This window comes from Lissotriton helveticus, chromosome 9, assembly GCF_964261635.1.
Source record: "Lissotriton helveticus chromosome 9, aLisHel1.1, whole genome shotgun sequence".
NCBI classification, from domain to species: domain Eukaryota; kingdom Metazoa; phylum Chordata; class Amphibia; order Caudata; family Salamandridae; genus Lissotriton; species Lissotriton helveticus.
The window spans coordinates 957,308,161-957,333,156 of NC_136070.1; the positions used below are offsets into that span (position 1 = coordinate 957,308,161).

Below are 24,996 nucleotides of genomic sequence, written 5' to 3' on the forward strand. Positions count from 1 at the left end.
TACACTAGACTAGGTGATGCCATTTCCACACTTTATCGTTGCAGGCTATAGTTTAGTTGGTACAACTGTATGTCAGTGCAAATATGATGGCCATTTCAATTGAAAATGTGTTGTCTCTAATAGCAGTACACTACCACTCTCTCTGCTGAACAACACTCTAGGACTCTCCACTTGGCTCTATGCTATGCTTTCCATTCCACTCCACTCTACCCCACTCCACAACACTCTGCGTTGTTCTACTCCACTCTACGCATTCCACTCTACACCACCACGTCACTCTCTGCCGCTCCACTCTTTGCCAACTCCACAACACTCTACTCTACGATACTCCACTCTATGCCACTCGACACAATATTTCACTCTGACACTCTACTCCATTCCACTCAACAACACTCTGTTCCACTTTCCACCACTCCAGGCTATGCCACTTCACTGTAGGCCACTCTACTCAACTCCATCCTATGCTACTCCACACTGCAATATTCTACTCCATTTGACTCTACAGAACTCTACTCTACTGTAAGCCACAACACTCTACTCTTTGCCACTCCACTCTGTCACTCCATTCTGTCACGCCACTCCACGATACTCCTTGCCTCTGTACTCCACTTAATGACACTCTACACCACGCCACTCCACACCTCTCTACACCCCTCTACTCCACACTGCACCCCTCTACTCTGCACTGCACCCCTCCACTCTATACTCCTCTACTTAACTCTATACCCCTCTACTTCACTCTATATTCCTTTACTCAACTTTACGCCCCTCCACTCTGCGTCACTCACCTCCACTCTGCGTCACTTCCTTCCGCACCACTCTCCTCCAAGCCACTCCCCTCCAAGCCACTCCCCTACATGCCACTGTCCTCCACTCCCCTCCATATCATGCTCCCCTCCACGCCGCTCCCCTCCCCTCAATGCCACTACCCTCCACTCTGCGTCCCTCCCTTCTGCGTCACTCCCCTCCCCTCTGCGTGACTCCACTTCCCTCTGCGTCACTCCACCCCCTCTATCCCGCTCCCCTCCCCTCTATGCCGCACCCCTCCCTTCTATGCCACTCCCCTCTACACCTCTCCACTCCCCTCGCTACCGCTCTCCTCCCTGCTGCTCCCCTCCCCGGCGCTCCCTTACCCACCTCTCCCCTCCACTCGACACCGCTACCCTCCACTCTACACCCGTCCTCTCCACGCCGCTCCCCTCCACTCTATGCCCCTCCCCGCCCCTCCCCTCCCCTCCACGCCATCCCCTCTACTCTTCTCACCTCCCCTCCACTCTACACCCCTCCATGCCATGCCACTCTATGCCATGCCACACTAGCGCACATCACTCTAGTGCACTCCACTCTAGTGCACTCCACGACATGCCTCACAACGACATTACATCCTTCCACTCTATGCCCCTTCACTCTAAGCACCTTCACTGTACACCGCTCCACTCTGCTCCATGTTACACTGCTCTATGCCACTCTATCACACGCTACACCCCCTCCGTGCCACTCTGCCACACTCCATGTCATTCTGCCCCACTTCATGCCACTCTGCCCCACACCACATAACTCCACTCCATGCAACTCTACTCCACTCGACTCAACTCCACGCCACTCTACTCCACGCCACTCTACTCCACGCCACTCTGCCCCACTCCACGCCACTCTACCCCATTCCACGCCACTCTACTCCACTCCACTCCACTCCACTCCACGCCACTCCACTCCACGCCACTCTACTCCACGCCACTCTACTCCACGCCACTCTACTCCACACCACCCTACTCCACGCCACTCTACGCCACGCCACTCTACGCCATGCCACTCTACTCCACGCCACGCCCTTCTGCTCCACGCCACTCTACTCTACTGCACGCCACTCTACTGCACCCCACTCTACTCCACGCCACACAAATCTACTCCATTCCACTCTACTCCACGCCACTGTACTCCATGCCACTCTACTCTACTCTAATCCACTCCAATCCACTCTACTGCACTCCACGGCACTCCAGTCCATGCCATTCCACTCTGACATTGCACTCCTCCACTTTACAACACTCTATGCCACTCTACTTTACTCTATGTCCCTCCACTCTATGTCCCTCCACTCTACGCCAGACAGTCCTCTACTCTACTACTCTACTTTACTCCACTACTCTACTCTACTCCTCTACTCCACTCTACTCCTCTACTCTTCTACTCTACTCTACTCCACTACTCTACTCTACTCCACTACTCTATTCCTCTACTCTTCTACTCTACTCCACTACTCTACTCTACTCCTCTACTCCACTCTACTCCGCTACTCTTCTACTCTACTCTACTCCACTACTCTACTCTACTCCACTACTCTACTGTACTCCTCTACTCTATTCCTCTACTCTTCTACTCTACTCCACTACTCTACTCTACTACTCTACTCTACTCCACTACTCTACTCCACTACTCTCCTCTACTAATCTACTCTACCCATTCCACTACTCTACTCACTACTCGGCTTTACTATCTGACACTCTACTCCACAGTAAGCCTCTCCACACTAAGCCTCTCCATGACACCTACTCAACTCTGTGCCACTCCACAGCATTTCACTCTATGCCACTCCACTCTAGGACACTACGCCCTTCCACTCTACCCCCTCCACTTTAAGACACTCTAATCGTCGCCAGTTTATGACCTTCCACTCTATGAGCCTCCACGACATTCTACAACCACATTCTACAACCATTCGCTCTACGCCACTCTATGACCCTCCGCTGTCAGATCTTCTGCTCTATGACCCTCCATGACACTCCACTCTACTCTCCGACACACTATGCCATTCCACTCTATGCCACTGTACTCTATGCCACTGTACTCTATGCCACTCTACTCTATGCCACTCTACGCCACTCTACTCTATGCCACTCCACTAAATGCACTCCACTAAATGCCGCTCCACTCTATGCCACTCCACGCCACCCTACAACACTACACCCCTCCACTCTCTTCCACGTTCCATCACTCTGTGCCACTCTACAGTACAGCACTCTACTCCTCACCTCTCTACTCCACTTTATTCTACGACCCTCAAAAACATTCTACGACCCTCCATGACATTTCACGATGCCCTACTCTACGACCCTCCACTCTACAAGCCTCCACGACATTCTACGACCCTCTACTCTGACCCTCCATGACATTCTACGACCCTCCATGACATTCTACGACCCTCCACGACATTCTACAACTATCCACGCGCCATTCTATGACCCTCCACTCTTACCCTCCATGACATTCTACAACCCTCCACGACATTCTACGACCCTCCACGACATTCTACGACCCTCCACGTTATTTCTACCACCCTCCTCTCTCTGACTCTCCACTCTGACATTCTACGACCCTCCACTCCACTCCCTAACACTCCATGTGCCTCCACTGTATGCCAGCTACTCTACGCCCCACCATGCCACTCTCCAACAGTCTACTTCACTCTACGCCACTTCACTCTAAGCCCCTCCATGACACACTGCTACACTCTATGCCACTCCACTCTAAGCCCCTCCATGACACCCTACACCCTACACCACTCCACGGCACTCCACTCTGACACTCCACAGCACTCCACTCAATGCCACTCCAATCAATGCCACTCCACTTTACTCCATGCTATGCCACTCCATGCTTTGCCACTCTACTCATGCCACTCCACTCCATGCCAACCCACTCTGTTCCATTCTAGGTGCTCCACTCTGACACTACTCCTTTCTACTCTACCCCCCACTTTACGTCACTCTACGCTACTCTTCTCCACTCTTTGACCCTCCCCTCTACAACCCTCCACAACATTCTCTGACCCTACACTCACTCTGGCCGTCAATTCACTCCTACCCTCCACTCTGCGACCCTCCACCCGACGCTCCAATCCACTCTACAGCACACTACTCTACGATATCCATGCCACTTTACTCCCCTCTAGACCCCTTCCGACACACTACCCCACTGTTTGCCATTGCATGGCACTCTACTCCACTCTATGCAACTCCACGCCATGGCACTCCTCTCTATGCCCCTCCACTCTATGCCTCTCCAATCCCTCAACTTTTAGCCACGCTGGTGTACAACATGACTAAAACACATTGCCAAAGCCAATAGCTCTTTCATAGGCAAGGCCTATTGGTTTTCCCAGTGCTTGTTGGGAAAGTGATTTGTGCTGAAAGCCTCCTTTTCATGAGGCCGTCTTGTCCTGCCTGTTTCCTCTAGTAAAAACTCACCCTTGCTCAGGCTGCCGAGGGTTAATTTTAGGAAAGTCTTGTGCAATAAGAAAAGTGACAAATTGTCTGTGCACTCAGGAAGCAGGGCTTTTTGCAACAATGGCTGCTTTTTGTCATAGTATCCCAAATATTTGCTGTTTTTTCAGGTATGTTGTAGTGTCAGTACCTCTTCATCTGTGCTCTTCCTCCCAGTCTTCATGGTGGGAGCTTCGCCCCCTAAACATATATTTTCACAAGCCTTTCCAATGTCGTTTAGACAGTCAGTTTTTCAATTACATTACTTCAGAACTATAAAATTCATCCCATGGTGAGCTGCATAAGCCAAGCTAATATTGTATCGGCTTTGCCAACAGAATAAGGCTTGGGTCGAAAGGTAAGTGGTTGACTGGGATGAGGATCACTAGGACATGGAGTAATGAAGATTACCAGTAAGTAAAAGGATCAGTATAGTCCGGGACACTGGAATTATGCAATGCTAAGGCTCTTTTCGCCTAATTATGGATTTGGCACATGATCGACCATCTGCTGCATAATCTGCAGATTTTAACCCAAAAAATTGTTTCTATCTCAAACTGATCAAAGTCAGTAAAAACACTGTGACGTGTTCGTGTGCACTGGAAGGCCCCTCGCAAAGATTTAATGATAATTTTTCAGTTGCTTGTTTCTGTATTTGGTTGTTAAACTGGTACTAATGAGGTGAAACTTTTGCCCAAATAGTATTGCAAGGTGTATAAATGACAAAATAACGAAGTACTACTGCAAAAAAAAAAAAGTGCCAAATTCTGCTGGATAATTTGCCTTTTCCTGCCGCACAACTTGGTGCTCCCTTGCTGCATAACTTGTTGCTCCTCTGATTCATAATTCTAGTGGCACCGATTATAGTGTTTGAACAAAATCAATCATAACAAGCATCGGGCTAAGACAATGGACCAAGGCATATAAATAGAGGCACTTATACATTCCGTTTACAGGTGCTGCAGGCACAAATGTTGTTTATTAAATTAAGCCACCCTTTTTGATGTGCCAATACTGAGAAAACTAGCAAAATAGATGTATTTATGTATATAATGCATAGAGAAGATACATAATGATTTTTCCTACTTTCCAGATGCAAAACAATGCCTCATGAATTCAAATAGAAGCACTTCTTAAAAGGTGAAATAATGCACCAAACATTTAGTGTGAGGTGAGAGAGATACTCCTTTTGGTGAGCCAAAGCCCACTCTATGTGTTTTTTAAATAATTTTAACCGTACGTTTTGCACATATATGATCTGTCAATCCAGACCTAAAATGGCGTTTCCTGCCAATGCATTTGGGCCCATCGCAAAAAAACACAGGCCGGATCTAAGCCACAGCTAGAGGCCAGAGTATGCATCCGTGAACAAGGGTCTGCGATAGAATGCTTTATGAATTCCACAGGTGAATGGAGCACCAGAACGCCTCCCTCACCCCAAGTGATACGGGAGGTAAGAATACACCGAGGCAATGTGTGGCAGGCCATTCACCAGCCACAGTCTGGCCGGCAGGTGCTCCACAATGTGCACTACTAGGAGGCCTCCCCTCTAATTCCCTTTTCTCCCGCCAATGGCGTCCGACATGGCTCGCAGGTGGTGAAGGGGTGTGCAATGCGAATAAATACATAAATAAATACACTTACCTTGCTGCCGGGTCATGCGTCTCTGCTCCTGATCTCCTTGTGAGACTCGAGAAACAAGAAGCCAGGAAGAATAGCCAGGCTTCCCTGACCAATCACAGTGCGGCAACCCACTCCTCCCTTGCCCTGCTCCGAGAGCAGAGCAGCCCCACCCACAAACAAAGGAAACATAAAATGATAATAACTCAAAGTAATTATTTTATATCTCCTTTACTTTGCACTCCTCAAAAGGAGTGGGGCGTTGCTCCTCCGCCATAGTGGAAGAGCCGCTATGCAGTATGCTCCTTGCCTACAGTGCAGTCTGTCATGAGCACTCCACAGGAATATCATAATCTGGCTGTGAATGAGGATACAGATAACAAAGAAGGTGATACTGAGGAGTGCATAATGTTGTGCACACTGGTTCTGAAAATTCAAGTCTTTAAAAACAGGCATAAAACTGCTTTCATGATTCTGAAGTATATGAAATGATTGTGGATATGTTTGTTAACAGTACTATCCTTAGCAAGCTGAATCCCTTGACACTCATCCAGAGAGCAGTTCAGATATTTCTGCAACTACTGGTAGGGACTGGCCTTTACCGAGGATAGTGATACCGGTATTTAAAATAGAAGAACAGAGAAATCCAGGCACCTAGGCCAAATATACAAGATGTTTTATTTATTTATTTATTTATGCGTTTTTATACAGCGCGGACTTTACCCGAAGGCGTCAGAGCGCTTCACAAAAGAAAAGAAAATGAAGAATCACCAGAGCAGAAGAGAACAGAGATGTACCTATCAATGGTGCAGCAGGTGCAGTGGCCTCAGGAATCAGAGGCCTGAAGGGCCTACTAAGGCATGTTAATTGTTGGTTTTTTGCTACTCAGTTAGGTTGCCGGCGCCCATTTCCCTTTCTTGAACTATGTTTCGTCGCTTCCTTGTTACACCACTGGGAGAGAGATGTGTTACTGAGGATAAGGCTGGTCACAGTGCTCATTGCCATTTCTCATAATGTTAACTGTGTCTGGAACAGAGATTACCTCACAACTCCTTTAAAACAGCCCTAAATAAATAATTAAAGAGGATCTCATGGATTTTAGCAAAAGAAGTCATGCATGGATGACCATTAACTCCTATAAGCAGCCCCGTCTGCAGCCATACCTAACAGTTTTACTTAGAACCTTTTACAAAAATAAGTTACTCCATCTTCGTTTGGTCTGTGTCAAATAACTGACTACCTGCCTAAATGCCTTCTGGAACCTTTCACCACTCGCCCCACTCAGGAGTCTGGCGGTCCACGGACTGCTAGACTCGCTGGGGCGCAGCGTTGGTGGTCTCTTGATCGCCCTATTACGATATGGGTGGTGGGACTGCCACAGCCCTGCTGCAGCTGCCAGGGAACCGCCATTCCCTGGTGGTGTTGCAGCAGTCAAGAGGCAGTAATATGATAGGTGGGACCACCGCAGTCCTGCCAAGCATATTACAAGTTTCTCTCCGCCACGGTTTTAACTGCCATGAAAACCGTGGCAGAGAGGAAACAAAGGGGCCCCTACAAACCCCCCTGGTGCCACACGCCCTGTTATTGCACACAGGGAGGCACCATGTGTGTGTCACTGTGTGCATACCCACCAGTTCCTGCAAGGAATGGCCTTTTCAGTCCATGCTGTGCAGGAACTGTTTTTGCCGTTCCCTCTGCGGTACCCATTATCAGGGCATCGCCTTGGGAATGCCAAAAACAAAGACTGTCAGACAGGAGAAAACTTCTCAATCTGGCAGGTGGTCTGACCACGACTTTGGCGGTGCGGCTGCGGGGCAGACCCATCGCTGCACCGCCTTAGTCGTAATCGGGCTCCAAGTGTAGATTTTGCCACAAACATGAAGAAAAGCTTGACTCATATCTTAATGATTTCTCCTATGCTACGAACTGAACGCAAGGGTTTGTTGCGAAGATGTTATAACCAGCATAGTATTAGATCATACCGACATGCATTACTCTTGTGTTTGAAGCGCAAAACCCCCCACGCAATTGCAGCCTTTAAAATGTGTTAAGAAAGCAGACAGGTTACTGGCAGCGAAAGGGTTGTTGAATGCTCTGCAGCCAGCACAATAAACAATTTGAGCTGTCAATATAGGTCTTAATGTTGCTTTTATTTTATGCTTCCTTGGGTGCAGTTTACATTAATATCTCCATATTTATCCCAAGACATATAGGGAATAAGAATGCATGGACGTGGCGATACCGCCTGTACTAGAGTACAAGCTTTATTTTTTGCACTTTACAGCAAAATTTGCACCAACAGATCTCCTTAATTTTTGCTTCCCTCTGTGCGGGTGGCATCAATAACTCCATCTTTACCCCAGGACATAAAGGAAATAAGAATGTATGGTTGTGGGAACATCACCTGTATTAGCGTACAGTTTTTTTCTGCACTTTATAATTAAATTTGCATTAACACCTTTGCACTTTAACGAGGAAGCATGGAGGAAACCATATAAGATGCTGAGAGAAATTACTAACTAGACTAATATGCACTATGAATATAAGACCGCCTCACAGCCAGTAGTGTCTGTTCTTCATGTCTGTTTATTTTTTTGCACTTTATATGCTTTGCTCATACCAACTTCCCTGCATTTTCGCATGAGAAAACCAGGAGCTATAAAAGATGGCCGCGGAATGGCACGTTCAAGGTTAGTCAGTGAAACAGAGACGTTTTAAAGCATGGGCAAAGTGGCCTCTGTCCCGGGGCCCCAGCCTTTCAGGGGGCCCCCTGAAAGAGACAGCTCTGTTCTTGCCATGATGACCTTGAATCATTCTTAAACAGATTGTTTTGTATACCAGATTACTTTAATTTATTTTTAATGTGATTGATGTGTGGGCGTCTATTAGAGACGTTTTTGCAGGGAAATGTGTTTGTTTCATGCAACATCCATAAAAAAAGTTTATTTTATATCAAAACAAGACCTCACATATGAGAAATGCGAGGATGTCACATAAATTATCTGCAGTAAAATTAGATGTTGCTGTGTTACAACTTTGAACCTGTCACTATCATTAAAAGTTAGATGTAAACACATTTAGAATTTAGCCCCCAGTGCCTGTGCACCGCCAGTAATCTGGCTAAAGAGGGTATGAAAGAGCTGAAATGGAATCAGAGACTCAAAGCTGTGCTGAACAAGGCCCCCCAAAATAAGTTTGTCCCAGGACCCCCAAAATCCTTAAATGTACTCATTCGTTTTTTTTTAAATATATTTTTAACATGTTTTAAGTATTTTAACATTCCAATCTTCGTATTGTGATGCAAGAAATGTTATGGTTTTAAGTAGCTGAAATAAACATACTTTGACTTTGAATGTTAACTGTCAAAAGCCACAGTTTCATCTCTTCTGATCTGACTCCCATATCACATACGTAATTTCCAGATATTATCACCCTTGGGAAAGAGGTTATGCAGTGATGCCATCATTATGCTAATTAGGAGTTTGAGAAGTAGAAAAATCCTTGCTTTTTTTGTAGTATAATGTGGGCAGGTAAGCATGGTGTTCCAGACTTTTTCATCCAAGGTGTTCTCTCTTTGTCTCTGCAGAAGCAAGATGTCTGGAACTGATGATAGCACAGAAATTGATGAGAGCCTGTACTCCCGACAGCTGTAAGTTTATTTATGGTTTCTCAGTTGTACTGCACAGTTTATATTGAATAAAGGTTAAAATGGCAATCCAGTGAATGATGTCTCTTTGGGTCTCAAAACCCAAGCAGACGTTATCAAACAAAGGAGCATTTTAAAATTCATATTGTTAGTGATTGTTAGAGATGCAGGATTGGGTAAAGAGAATTATTTTATTATCTTCATCGGATGGCCTCTTTAATGACTAACATTTGCAACTTGGGTTTGCACTATATATGTACATGTGGAAATGTTTACATGTTAGAGGTTATAAAGGCAAACCTTGTTCTTCTGCTGCAACAATCTTTTAAGGATGATACCTACTGGCAGTAAGAGGGGTTGTGTGTTGATCTAAAAGAAGTTTGCTTTATTTAACCATGCTGAAGAATTCGGGTCCCTCATTTGAAATTGTCCAGTGGTTTCCAGAAAGCTACGTCTGCCCGTCTGGCCCTCCCTCAAGTCACAAGTCCCTCATAATGGTCCGATGGTCACACACATATGTGCATCCTTTGATCTCCCTGGTGTGCAGTAAACAACTTTTACAATAGCTTTATTAAAAAATATTCATGTCAAACAATCCACATTCTAAAATACAACAACATAAATTTATGTCAGGTAAAACATTCATTGCCTAAGAGATAATCATATGAACAGATGTTCAAGTTACACGTATAAAATATGTGAAAAAAGTATGTAATCGAATTAAAATAGTCTGCATTTTAGCAATGTTTATACTAGAAAGAAAAAAAGCATATAATGGGATGTGGGTTAAAAAATATGATGTCACTATTATTCTAAATGTCACTATTATTCTAAAATTAATGCAATATGAGGATATAATTATATTCAATAAGCCAAAAACAATACTAATATATTATTTGTACCTAGACATGTTTATAAATTACACAGTCGGTCCAGAAAAAATAAATTAGTTAATGAGTTATATGAAACATAAGCAGGCAAAAGTTCAAGGAGAGTTAGGAACCATGTGAATGATCGTCATTTTGTGTTAGGTTTAGGTAAGAAGAAAGTAAAAAAAAACATATTAATTTTGTTAAATTGATTATTTGTAGTATTCTTAATTAAATCATTCTTATAGTTGGAACATAACCGATTCCAATAATAATAATATTCTTTTATTTGATTTTCTTAAAATTATAAAAGGGTGGAACATACCTCCATGAGAGGTACAATGTGACGCAGATGTACTAGATGCAACATTTCAATAAAACATTTTTTGTAATAATAACCTGCACGTGATGTAATTAATTCCCAAGTCCAACAATTTGTTGTAAGCTGCTTCGACCACAAGTCTTTAAAAATTAGTTGTAGACAGATCTGTGCCTCCTATTTCAAATAAAGTGCTTGTGCTAAAAATGGGAAGGGGAGAGAAGGGAAGTGCAAATTAAAAGTTCTAGAAAGGACTGCATATGGAGTACTGGTCATCTGTTCTTCTTTCCAAGATCGATTATCACTGAGTCCTTCTTTTCAAGTTCTTGCGCTACTAAGTTCAACAATTTAATAGTCTTATAAGACAGTTGGACTGTGGAACCACTGAGACATTTTATGACAGTCTCTCTGCAAAACCTTATTTATGTTTCCCTTACAGTTGGCCGTAAAAGGATCTTCCTCAAATTGTGTAAAGCTCAGCAGATGCATGGTAGATGTAATAGCGACTCTGCTCCATTACCACAGAGGCGGCAGGCCGAGATTGACCAAGTCGTAGCCATTTTGGAGTAAGATCTTTTATCGTAAAGGATGCTAGTCTCAATAGGGTTAGTTTCCGCCTGTAGTGATCTGTGAAGCCATCTTGTAAATATGGTTGAGGTTTCAACTGTTTATAAGTTGGCATCACCATCCATACATGACTTTTGCCGGCCAATAAGACTTTTTAGGTCTTGCCTGAGACAGCGCATGCGCTGTCTCTTCGAGACATTTAGTAAGTGGCTTTTAAAAGTGCCATCAGAGGCTTTTGCTGGCCTACAGCTTGCGTTCATGAGCTCGTGCACATGCACATCTGCCATCTGTGTTTTTATTGCTGTAATCAGGCTCCTCTGCTTGCACTACCCCATCCCTTTTCCCCCTCCATCCTGGTCAGCTTCATTTGTGTCTTCTAGCTGTGAATCATGCTCCTCTGCCCGCACTCCCACTCCCTTCTCCCTCTCCTCCCCCTCCTCTTCATCAGTTTCATTTGTGTCTTCCTATCACTGTGAAGGCTCCTGCTTCCACCAGGCACACACACCATCAGTCGTCAGTGCACGCTTTCACCAGGCACACACACCACCAGCCGTCAGTGCACGCTTTCACCAGGCACACACACCACCAGCTTTCAGTGCACGCTTCCACCAGGCAGACACACCACCAGTCATCAGTGCACGCTTCCACTAGACACACACACCACCAGCCATCAGTGCATGCTTCCACCAGGCACACACATCACCAGCCATCAGTGCACGCTTCCACCAGGCACACACACCACCAGCCCTCAGTGCACACTTTCCCCAGGCACACACACTACCAGCCGGCACACACTACCAGCTGTCCGTGCACGCTTCCACCAGCCACACACCACCAGCCGTCAGTGCACGCTTTCACCAGGCACACACACACCACCGGCCGTCGGTGCACGCTTTAAGTGGGCACACGCACCACCAGCCATCAGTGCATGCTTTCGCAAGGCACACGCACCACCAGCCATCAATGCACGCTTTTACCAGGCACAGGCACACCAGTCGTCAGTGCACGCTTCCACCAGGCACACACACCAACAGTCGTCAGTGCATGCTTCCACCAGGCACACACACCACCAGCTGTCAGTGCATGCTTCCACCAGGCACACACACCACCAGCCGTCAGTGCACGCTTCCTCTGGGCACACACACCACCAGCCTTCGTTGCACACTTCCACTGGGCACACACAACACCAGCCGTCATTGCACACTTTCACCGGGCACACACACCACCAGCCCTCAGTGCACACGTTCACCGGGCACACACACCACCAGCCGTCAGTGCACACTTTCACCAGTCCCACGCACTCTCAGCCGTCACACACTACCAGCCGTGGGTGCATGCTTCCACCAGGCACACACCACCAGCCGTCAGTGCACGCTTTCGCCAGGCACACACACACCACCAGTCGTCGGTGCACGCTTTCACTGGGCACACACACCACCAGCTGTCAGTGCACGCTTTCACCAGGCACACACACCACCAGCCGTCAGTGCACGCTTCCACCAGGCACACACACCACCAGCCGTCAGTGCACGCTTCCACCAGGCACACACACCACCAGCCGTCAATGCACGCTTTCACCGGGCACACACACCACCAGTGCAGCTTTCACCAGGCACACACAGCCCCAGCCATCGGTGCACGCTTCCACCAGGCACACGCACCACCAGCGGCCAGTGCACTCTTCCACTTGGCACACACACCACCCGCCATCAGTGCACGCTTTCACCGGGCACACACACCACCAGCCGTCAGTGCACACTTTCACCAAGCCCACACACTCTCAGCCGTCACACACTACCAGCCGTGGATGCATGCTTCCACCAGGCACACACCACCAGCCGTCAGTGCACGCTTTTGCCAGGCACACACACACCACCAGTCGTCGGTGCACGCTTTCACTGGGCACACACACCACCAGCTGTCGTTGCACGCTTTCACCAGGCACACACACCACCAGCCGTCAGTGCACGCTTCCACCAGGCACACACACCACCAGCCAACAGTGCACGCTTCCAACAGGCACACACACCACCAGCAGTAAGTGCACACTTTCACCAGGCACACACACACTACCAGCCGTCACCCGTTACCAGCCGTACGTGCACGCTTCCACCAGGCACACACCACCAGCCGTCAGTGCACGCTTTCACCAGGCACACGCATCACCAGCCATCAGTGCACGCTTCCACCAGGCACACACACCACCAGCCATCAGTGCACGCTTCCACTAGGCACACACACCAGCAGCTATCAGTGCACGCTTCCACCAGTCACACACACCACCAGCCGTCCGTGCACGCTTCCACCAGTCACACACACCACCAGCTGTCAGTGCACACTTCCAGCAGGCACTCACTTCACCAGCGTCAGTGCACGCTTCTACCAGGCACACACACCACCAGCTATCAGCGCACGCTTCCACCAGGCACACACACCACCAGCCGTCAGTGCAGGCTTCCACCAGCCACACACACCACCAGACGTCAGTGCACGCTTTTACCAAGCACACACACCACGAGCTGCCAGTGCACGCTTTGACTGGGCAAACACACCACCAGTCATCAGTGCAAGCTTTCACCGGGCACACACACTACCAGCCGTCAGTGCATGCTTCCACCAGGCACACACACCACCAGCCGTCAGTGCATGCTTCCACCAGGCACACACACCACCAGCCGTCGTGCACGCTTCCACCAGGCACACACACCACCAGCCGTCAGTGTACACTTTCTGCAGTCACACACACTACCAGCCGTCGGTGCATGCTTTCACCAGGCACACACAAACAACCAGCCATCTGTACATGCTTTCACTGGGCACACACAAACCACCAGCCATCGGTACATGCTTTCACTGGGCACACACCACCAGCCGTCAGTGCACGCTTTCACCAGGCACACACACTACCAGCCGTCAGTGCACGCTTCCACTAGGCACACACACCACCAGCCGTCAGTGCACGCTTCCACCAGGCACCCACACCACCAGCCGTCCGTGCACGCTTCCACCAGGCACACACACCACCAGCCATCAGTGCAGGATTTCACCGGGCACACACACCACCAGCCGTCAGTGCACACTTTGACCAGGCGCACACACTACCAGCCGTCACACACTACCAGCTGTCGGTGCACACTTCCACCAGGCACACTCCATCAGCCGTCAGTGCACGCTTTCACGAGGCACACAAACACACCACCAGCCGTCAGTGCACGCTTTCACAAGGCACACACACCACGAGCCATCCGTGCACTCTTCCACCAGGCACACACACAACCAGCCATCAATGCACGCTTCCACCAGGCACACACACCACCAGCCGTCAGTGCACGCTTTTTTACCAGGCACATACACCACCAGCCGTCAGTGCACGCTTCCACCAGGCACACACACCATCAGCCATCAGTGCAGCTTCCACCGGGCACACACACCACCAGCCATCAGTGCACACTTCCACCAAGCACACACACCACCAGCCATCAGGGCACGCTTCCACCAGGCACACACTTCACCAGCCATCAGTGCACGCTTCCACCAGGCACACACACCACCAGCCGTCAGTGCATGCTTCCACCAGGCACACACACCACCAGCCATCAGTGCACACTTCCACCAAGCACACACACCATCAGCCGTCAGTGCACGCTTCCACCCGGGACACCAACCACCAGCCGTCAGTGCACGCTTCCACCGGGCACAGACACCACCAGACGTCAGTGCACGCTTTTCCCAGGCACACACACTACCAGCCATCAGTGCACGCTTCCACCGGGCACACACACTACCAGCCGTCAGTGCACGCTTCCACCAGGCCCACACACCACCAGCCGTCAGTGCATGCTTCCACCAGGCACACACACCACCAGCTGTCAGTGCACACTTTCACCAGGCACACACACTACCAGCTGTCACACACTACCAGCCGTCGGTACATGCTTCTACCAGGCCCACAAACTACCAGCCCTCAGTGCACGCTTCCACCAGGCACACACACCACCAGCCGTCAGTGCACGATTCCACCAGGCACCCACACCACCAGCTGTCAGTGCACGCTTCCACCAGGCACACACACCACCAGCCTTCAGTGCACACTTCCACCAGGCACACACACCACCAGCCGTCAGTGCACGCTTTTACCTGGCACACACACCACCAGCCATCAGTGCACACTTTAACCAGGCACACACACCACCAGCCGTCAGTGCACGCTTTCACCTGACACACACACCACCAGCCATCAGTGCACACTTTAACCAGGCACACACACCAACAGCCGTCAGTGCAGCAGGCATGGTCTTCTTAGAGTTTCTTGGTAAATATGTGTGCAATGCCTGGGAGGGAGTGGGTCGAGTTTCCTTAAACCATGCAGAGTATTCAGTTGCAGTGCATGAACTCCTATGTGAGCGAGTCATGCTGCCTGGGGCTCACTCACTCCACACTTGTAAATTGCGCCTGCACCAGGCTTTTTCTCATTTCCAAAGTTCGGCGCATGCGCACAGCTAGGCAGCCCCCACACCCCCGGGAATGACTCCTTCCTACAACCAGAATGGAAACAACATTCAGAGCAATGAAAACAAGTTCATTTGATGCAAAGAACTTTTGACAAAAACCATGTCCAGCTATTGTAGATCTGGCAACTTAAACAAAACAGCAACAAAAAACAAACAAGGAGTGGCATAGCCAATAGGTCTTGCTTTTTGGACCCTATACGTATTTAGTTATGCAGCAGAATATCCTTGGTGCAACAACACCAACTGTTGCATGGCTAAACACTTATAAGGTCCCAAATGCGAGACCTATTGGCTATGCGGCGCCAGGGGCGCGCCCAAAGTCTTCGAGTTCACCTGTCTTGGTATACAGAGACACGGAATACTTCTGGGTGGCGTCAGAGATCAAATTTATTAGCTGCAGCTAGTAACAGTAATCCCAGCAATACAACACGGTGTACAACTCAGGAGACTGCTCAATTTTCATCGAGCAAGACATCACTTTTTATCCACATTTTACTCATTATAAATGCACACCCACTGCGACAAATACTGACGAATGAAATACATTTTCCCACACATTATCACATTGCAAAAAGCTCAATTTACATTGTACCAACCCACAAGTTAAATATTAGGAATGTCCCAAATTCGATTTCCACAAGCCGGACAAACCCATAATTGAAAGCACTACCCATGTAATGAAAAGTCGTAAGAAAAGGAACAGTTCAGATGCTGAATAGGATAAGATATGTGCAAGGAAACTAAAGTTAACGATATCCTGAACATTGATTGGCAATCCCAGACAACGATCAGCTAGAGAAATTGGCTTCGGAAAAGGGTCAGTTTCAGGTGACGGGGTCAGCGTCCTGCAGTTCACTCACAAGTCAGAAAAAGCCTAGTTAATACGTACATGAACAACGAAGCCCATGCAACTTTGTTCGTTCGGTTACCTCCACGGCCTACGTGAGGGCAACACAAAATGGCGTCACGAACAACTCAAACAAAATGGAGTCTGGTCCCGAGAATCACGGAACCTCAGACCCTCCTTTTGCTATTACGTAGGCAATAACCGAAGCTCATATCAATCTGAATCCAGGTCTATGTCTATTCTCATCAGGTCATCAAGGTGTTGCTGTAGCATCATCTTATTATCCTTCGCTTCTCTCGGGACGGGTCTTCTCACACACATCGTAGCACAAAGACTACAAATGGCAGGACCACACTGGATGCACAGACAACACGAGAAAAGGATAGCTAAAGCCATACCAAGGAACATCAGAGTCTTCCATCCCCATCTGGACAACAGTCCCCAAAACCATCCCATCAATGACCAATTCTCTTCGTCTACATGTATAGACTCAGCGGACTTGTGTAACTTCAAGATGGCTTGGTACACTGTCGGAGCGTTATCTGGTATGAAAACACAGCAACTAGACCCGATCAATTTACATACCCCACCTCTATCTGCAAGTATAATATCTAAAACTATACGGTTTTGTAACGTCATAGGACGATCCACCTGAAGCTCAGCTGTAATATTGCTAAAGGCACCAGCAGTTTCATTTATAGTGGCCTCAACCACTCTCGTAAGCTGACGAATATTCCTGCTATTGGCCATAGGACCCCAAAAGGGCACAAAACCCTTAATGAAGTCTCCAACTTCTTGTGCGACAGTATCTCTCACATCGATGACACCTCTACCATATCTTGTCTTATGGTAATTGAAAGCAGCAGTGTATGTAGGGGGAAGCAAAAATGCCACATAACATGTGCCTGAAAAATCAGGAGGCAACCATGTATATGGTCTGTCGTGACAAACAAAATACGTGCCTTTAGCTGGCACGAACGGTGGAGATTTCTGGGATGTATAGACATAGGTGTGAACACACACACTCTTACCAAGTTGAGCTCTCGGATTCTGACCATTACCTTGCAGACAAAAATGACCTCGGTGGGGTACAATCCAAATAGGGGGAGACCTTTTCTGTCTCTCCTTTTCTGTCAGGCTAATGCTATATCTAGTCTTGTTCCAACCAATATATGCTCGTACCTCATCCTTAGGTATAGCATTATACACATCAATATCTCTGATCATATCTACTATTCCCTGTATCAAGGCATTATTTTTTATTTATTTATTTAATTTAAAAAAACTTTATTAGGTCACCATACAATACACAGCTCTTCGCCTACAACCCGGAGGCCGGCAGCAACGTATATTAAGTAAGAACACAGCTGTTTGGCCAACAACCTCGGGGGCAGGCAGCGTAGCAATCAAATGTATGAGCGTAGGCAGTGTTTTAATCGTAATAGTCATATTGCAACAGTTAACCTCAGGAAGCTCATCACCGATATCTTCCTACTTCATCTCTTAAAATTACAGATGGCAGCATTGTACATTCGCGTCCATTCTCTGACCTCGCATATTCCGCCAGTGTGTCTCAGTGTAGGTGTACATCGTGTCTCCCTCAGGTACCCTCCACAGTGTGGCCCCATCCATTTGATGATCGGCCGAGCGCAAGCTATTCGGTCTGAAGGTCTGCATCTCTCCCTCTCAGCCAGTCCTCAAATGGGGACCATATATCCGCAGGTCTAGAGTTCCTCGGCATCTGTTCCCAATATCCCTCAAGCTGGTCTTTGCAGTATACTACCGCTTTGAGTCAGGTCGCCACTGTCGGTGGTCGCTTCTTCCGCCAGTGGATGGCCACCTGTCTTTTAGACATCAGCAACAGCATTGCCGCGATGTTACGTCGCTTCACCGGGATATCTCCCACATATCCCAGTAATGCCAGGCTAATCGTCTTCTCAACAGTGGTGCCTATTATGTGCTCAATATGTGTGAGGACCTCCTCCCAGTATCGTGAGACTTCAGGACATCCCCAAGCCATGTGTGTGAAGTTGGCATTGTGCCCACTGCATCTCCAGCACCTGTCATCATCACACAATCCCATATGACGCATCTGAGTAGGTGTGCGTTATAGACGATGCAGGTAGTTAAAGAGAATGAGCCTGAGCCGGTAGTTGGGCGACAGATATTTCAGCTGGGTACAGCTGTAGGTCCACTGTTCCTCTGTAATGTCTAAAGCTGCCTCAACGTTCCAGGCCTCTCGTGACTTAGTACTCGTGAGTGGGTTTACCTTTTGCGTGATACTATATATGCGTGTGACCAGTTTGCGGGCGAGGCGCTAGCTAGAACGTTCTCTAGTGCTGGTAGCGAAGGCGGCTCATTGGGAAAGTCGCCATAAGTGGCTCTGCATGCAGCCCTCAGTTGGTAGTAAAGCAAGGTGTCAGATGCCGTGGGGGCCTCTGTGCTGCATAGCTCCTGTATCGTCAGGAATGTCCCCGTCGGATACAGGTCCCCCCCTTTGTGTAAGTTGTGTGACTGCGCTCTGTTCGCTATCGCCTCGTCCATCAGCGGTGTCAGCAATGGATTTCCTCTCAGGGGCTTCGACGGGGCATATCGTTTACTAATGTGTGCTCCCTTTGCTATCATCCCCCAAGCCCACCGTACGGTTTCGACTGTGTCAACATCTTGTCGTGGGTGTTTGTAAGATTGAAAAACTGCCGTGTTTAAGGGGGTAGGGGAGGCTCTATCAATTTCAATCGCTACGTGCGGCTGATAGGGAACCGGATGCTGCCAGTAATGTAGGTATTGTGCTTGCGCACTGTAAGCATAGAGTTCGAAGTCCAGAGCTCCTAGGCCACCCTGTGTAAAGGGTAGAGTCAATACCTGCCAGGAAACTCGAGGCTGTTTACCCGCCCATATCAGAACCAGCACCGCAGTGCGCAAGCGTTTGAAAAAATGCGAGTTCAATGGAATGGGCAGATTTACAAAAAGATAGAGCAGCTTGGGGAGAATTATCATCTTTGCAATGGCGATGCGCCCCGTCAGAGACAACGGTAGGTTTTTCCACCGCGTCACCCTGCCCTCTATCCAGTCTATTGCTCTGCCATAGTTCAGCGTCTACAGTTCTTGTAGTGAGCGGCTCAGCTGAATGCCCAGATATCGCACTTCCTCAATTGCCCACGTTATTGGAAATTCAGAAGTAATCGGAGCTGTGTCATCCGTCAGCGGGAACATAGTGGATTTAGCCCAGTTAATCTGTATGCCTGTTAGGCCACCGTATCTGATAAACGCGCGCATTATCGTGTCAAAGTTGTCACGAGGGTTATTGAGATAGACTGTGATATCATCTGTGTATAGGGAGATGAGGATTCCACGCATGGTGAAACCTATACTTTTATGGGCATGTTGCTGTCTTAATTTGGCCGCTAGAGGTTCCGTCGCGATAGCAAATAGCAGGGGAGACAGCGGGCATCCCTGCCTTGTGCCTCTAGTAATGCTGATGGGCGCAGACGTGCGACCATTCACTCGAATCCTGGCAGAGGGTGCAGTGTACAGTAGCTGAATTTGTTTCAGGAATAGAGGGCCGAAACCCAGCCGCTGCAGCAGGGTAAACAAGAAATTCCACTCCAGGGAATCGAACGCCTTTGTGGCGTCCAGCAGTGCAGCTGTTGCCTGCACGTGAGGGGCCAAATAATGGAGCATACCAAAAAAGGTCCTCAGGTTATGTGCTGTGGATCGTCCCGAGACAAATCCTGACTGATCTGTCAATGCGATTTGCGGTACCATAGGTGTCAATCTATCCGCGAGCAATTTAGCATAAATCTTAGCATCCAGATTGATGAGGGACAGCGGACGATATGAGTCCGTCTTAGTAGGGTCTTTATCTGGCTTCAGAATCGTGATGATTATGGCTTCTCGGACAGTGGGCGGCAGTTTACCGACCTCAAGCGCTTCTTGATACATGCAATGCAGCCGGGGAGCCAGTATGTCAGCATATTCCTTATAAAAAGCAGCCGTGAGCCCATCCGCTCCCGGAGCCTTGTCCCCTGGCAAAGCACTTATTACCTTTCTTATATCTTCTATCGTGAACGGTAGTTCCATGTATTGCCGTGCGCCATCATTGAACCACGCAAGGCATATCTCATCTAGATAGTTAGATAGATCAGTCTGCGACGGGGATACTTTAGAGGTGTATAGTTCTGAGTAGTAATCAGTAAATTCCTTTAGTATATCCGGCGGCGCACGCACTTTCGCACCATCCGACTTCTGTATCTCTGCAACATAAAAGTTGCCTCTGGGTGCCCGGAGTAGGTTTGCAAGTGTCCTGCCAGGTCTGTCACTTTCGCCATATCTCCTTGCTTGTGCGTGTTTATGTATGTATACCACCTCCCTTTCCGCCTCAGTTTGGAATGCAGTGAGTTTTGATCTAATGTGCGCTAGAGTGTCCTGTGATGGCCTATCTGCTTGCCGTCGCTCAAGGTCTTGTATGTCTCGCTCCAACCTCTGTAAGGTGTTTCTTATGTCTCGCAGTACTCCAGTCTTCAAGGCTATGCAGTCTTGTATCAAGGCATTATTACTCGCATTATCTTTGACGGAACGTACAGGAGATGCTTCATTTGCATAAATAAACATTGCTTGGAGTGTCGATACTGACCCATTAGGCGAAAAAGGCAAAACTAAAAATGGCATTCCCTTATCTGTCGTATGCGGCAAAAGACCACATACCCAGCAATTCGTGGTATTTACTACTAGCTGATGCTGATGCAACATTTGTATAAATGAATTGTTAACAAATTCTGATCTTCGTGTCTGCTCATGTTCAGGCAACGTGTGAAATTCATGCGGAGAAACAGTAAAAAAAGAAAGAGTAGGTTGGGACGTAGATGCAAGCGTCTGTTGTGTAATGTAGACAATCCAACCCACACAAACCAATATAATATTCAAAAGCATCAAAAAACACAATATCAAAAAACATTTGCTACGGACCAATGTACACATTTTCATTTTAGAATCAATTCTCTTAACACCCTTATCAGATTCAAAAGACTCCATCCTCTAACGTACTGCTCACGGCTATTACCTTCTTCACTGAAGTGTGCGTCAAGATCGTACTAACGACCAGGAACCACAGACCTTTCGTCAATTCGCGGCTCACCCCTTAAGACTGTACCGCAACCCTGCAGCGGAGTCCGGATGGTGACTTGAAAAAGAAAAAGAAAAATAGTGTCTTTATCTGAAAAGGTGTAACTCACAACAAAAAAAATCAAGTTTTATTTGCCCATTTATTTGTCCTTTCTCGGTCTTAGGTTGTAACGCTCTTTGCCAGGCACAGTTTGCTCTTGAAAAAGTGTTTCCGGATTCGTTGTGTCCAATCTTAAATGCGGTGGCACAGCAGCTTGCAAAATTTCATCGTCTGCACGTTCTGACTGAATCCATACCAAATGTGCGTCACTGAAAGGTACAAATCTAGGAATTCTCTCACATTCAGAATCAGCTATACCTTCCTTCACCCACTTGTCATTCGGTAAGGGCAACGGAACCTTTTTACAGTGGGTACCATGTACCCAATTCTTTTTACCAGCTACTCTAACTGCAGTCCGAGTTGCTAATAAGACTAGGCGCGGTCCAGTCCACCTCGGCTCCAAGTTCTTAGTTCGTTGAAAATTCTTGGGGAGAACATAGTCACCAGGTTGAATGGTGTGGCCTGGATCCGCAGTCGCTGTCGGTAAACTGTCATAGACCTGTTGGTGGAGAACACGTAATTTAGCAGTCAAGTCATGTAAGTAATCCACCAACATAGGGTACTCAATATCGCTGTACTTTTTAGGCCTTGGCACACCCCAAACATTGGCCGGACGACCAAAAACAATTTCATATGGGCTAAGTCCCACACGAGAATGTACTGTCGTCCTTGTTGACAAAAGGGCCAATGGCAAGGCATCTGGCCATGTAAGACCAGAGCTTGCTTGTATTTTAGCCAACTTCAATTTCAGAGTGCCATTATAGCACTCGACAAGTCCAGCGGACTGGGGGTGATTCGCAGCATGGAATTTCTGATTGATACCCAAACCCACACACACTTTCTTCATGATCTGACCCACGAATTCACTTCCATTGTCACTCCATACAATTCTCGGCAAACCATACCTAGGGAAGTACTCTTTGAGCAAAACCTTGGCTGTAGACAAGGCAGTATTATCCTTTAGGGGGTAGGCCTCTATCCATCTGGAAAAGGCACAAACAACCACAAGGACATACTTCAGGTTGTTACATCTTTCCATGTGAATGTAATCTAGCTGTATCACTTCAAACGGATACGTTAGAGGGGCAAAAGGACCAGCTGGAGTTGGAGTTCCCTTTCCAGGATTATACATCAGACAAATCATACAATGCTTCACCACATTCTCAGCACATTTAGGAATTCCAGCATTCTGCCATACTGGAGCTAACAACTTGCATATCCCTTTCGAACTAATGTGAGCCATTCCATGAGCCATAGTAACCACTGGGAGCACATACGCATCAGGCAACAACCATCGCTGGTGCTCCGACTACTCAACCCAACAACCTGTCGAATCCAACATACCCGTAGTTTCTCGCCAACACTCACTTCTTTTTCCGTAGCTTCAGCCTGAATCAACTTCACACTTTCTATTGTGTCTTCACACATTCCACCAGCCATAACCCAGTTAGCAGGACCCGCAACATACATTCGACTCATTATATCTTTCGCCGTTTCTTTCGCAACTTCATCCGCAAACGCATTTCCTCGGCCCACATCATCCACAACCTTCTTATGCACACTACAGTTCACAATGGCAATCTGCTTTGGGATAGTAAGTGATTCAAGAAGTTCATTCACTAATTGCCCATGTTGAATTTTCGTACCATGGGAAGTAAGAAATCCTCTCTCTCCACAAGCGTCCAAAACTGTGGGCCACACCAAACGCATTCTGGCTATCAGTATAAACATTCACTCGCTTTCCTTCTGACAACACACACGCTCTAGTCAATGCTACTAACTCTGCTGCTTGCGCTGAATTCCCGGCTATACGTGCTGTTTCAACAACTGTATGTAAAGTTGTGACAGCATATGCTGCAGTCGTCTCTCCATTCGGAAGCTTAAAACACAAACCATCTACCCATAGGGTACCATCAACATTCGAAAGAGGAGTATCTTTTAAATCAACTCTAGCCTTCGTTTCCTCCTCTGTCCGGAGAAAACAATCATGCTGTTCCTGAACATCTGTCTCTACAGAAATCGGCAACAACGTAGCTGGATTCAACACATTGCACCTTTTGATGTGCACATGGCTAGCCAAAAGCGTCAACTCATAACCTGACAAACGCACACTAGTAAGGTGCTGTGTCTTGTTCCTATTCAATAAGGTATCCACTGCATGTGGGACCATCACAATCAGCGTATTATCCAATACCAAACCAGCAGACTGTCGGATAGAAACAGCCGCTGCCGCTGTAGCTCTCAAACAGCTCGGCAACGCCCTAGCTACCGGATCTAACGTAGCTGAAAAATACGCGCATGGACGCTGCTTGTCTCCAAATTGTTGCGTCAACACTGACAATGCACAACCTCTCGTGTACATACAGTGTAAAAGGTTTACTGTAGTCCGGGGTACCCAACACCGGAGCAGAACACAATGCATCACGTAATTCAGAAAAACTTTTCTGACATTCGTCAGACCAAGGGAGAGGATACGGAGTATCTTTAAGAGTCAGCGCCAACAGAGGTTTTGCTAACAAAGAAAAATTCGGGATCCACTGTCTACAATACGAAGTAATACCTAAAAAGGTACCTACTTCTCTCTGTGTGCATGGCACAGTCATTTGGGCAATCGCTTGAATTCGTTCTGGGGTCAATCGTCTTCCCTCCTTCGACAAGAGATGACCTAAGTAGGTTACTTCTTGGCGGCAATACTGTAACTTTGAAGGTGACACTTTATGATGGAGGTCAGACAAATGTCGTAACAAAGAAAGAGTAGCCTCTTTACAAATCTCTTCGTCATCAGCAGCAACCAGCAGATCATCAACATACTGGATAAGAGTAGCACCAGAAGGCAATACAAAATCATCAAGCTGAGTTTTCAACGCCTGACTATAGATGGAGGGACTTTCACAATAACCTTGAGGAGCACGTTTAAACCAGAAGCTTCGACCTCCTAAAGAGAAGCCAAAAATATCTCTACTTTCCTCAGCGATCAGAATACTAAAGAAAGCGTTCTTTAAATCGATAACTGAAAACCAAGCAGCTGGAGCAGGGATCAAAGTCAACAAAGCAGTGATGTCCGGGACAACAGGAAACTGTGGCACAACAATTTTAATTACCTCTCGATGATCGATCACAAACCGATACATAGG

General features: G+C 47.6%; 1 protein-coding gene across 1 annotated transcript in view; it reads left to right on the forward strand.

The window, feature by feature from the left end:
• The window catches only part of UBA7 (ubiquitin like modifier activating enzyme 7), a 1,199,654-nt gene that overhangs the window by 12,651 nt on the left and 1,162,007 nt on the right, over window positions 1–24,996 (forward strand). The window contains exon 2 of the mRNA XM_078661236.1: window positions 9,469–9,531. Coding sequence (XP_078517362.1) covers window positions 9,469–9,531 — 63 coding nt within the window. The remainder of the gene's footprint in view (window positions 1–9,468; window positions 9,532–24,996) is intronic.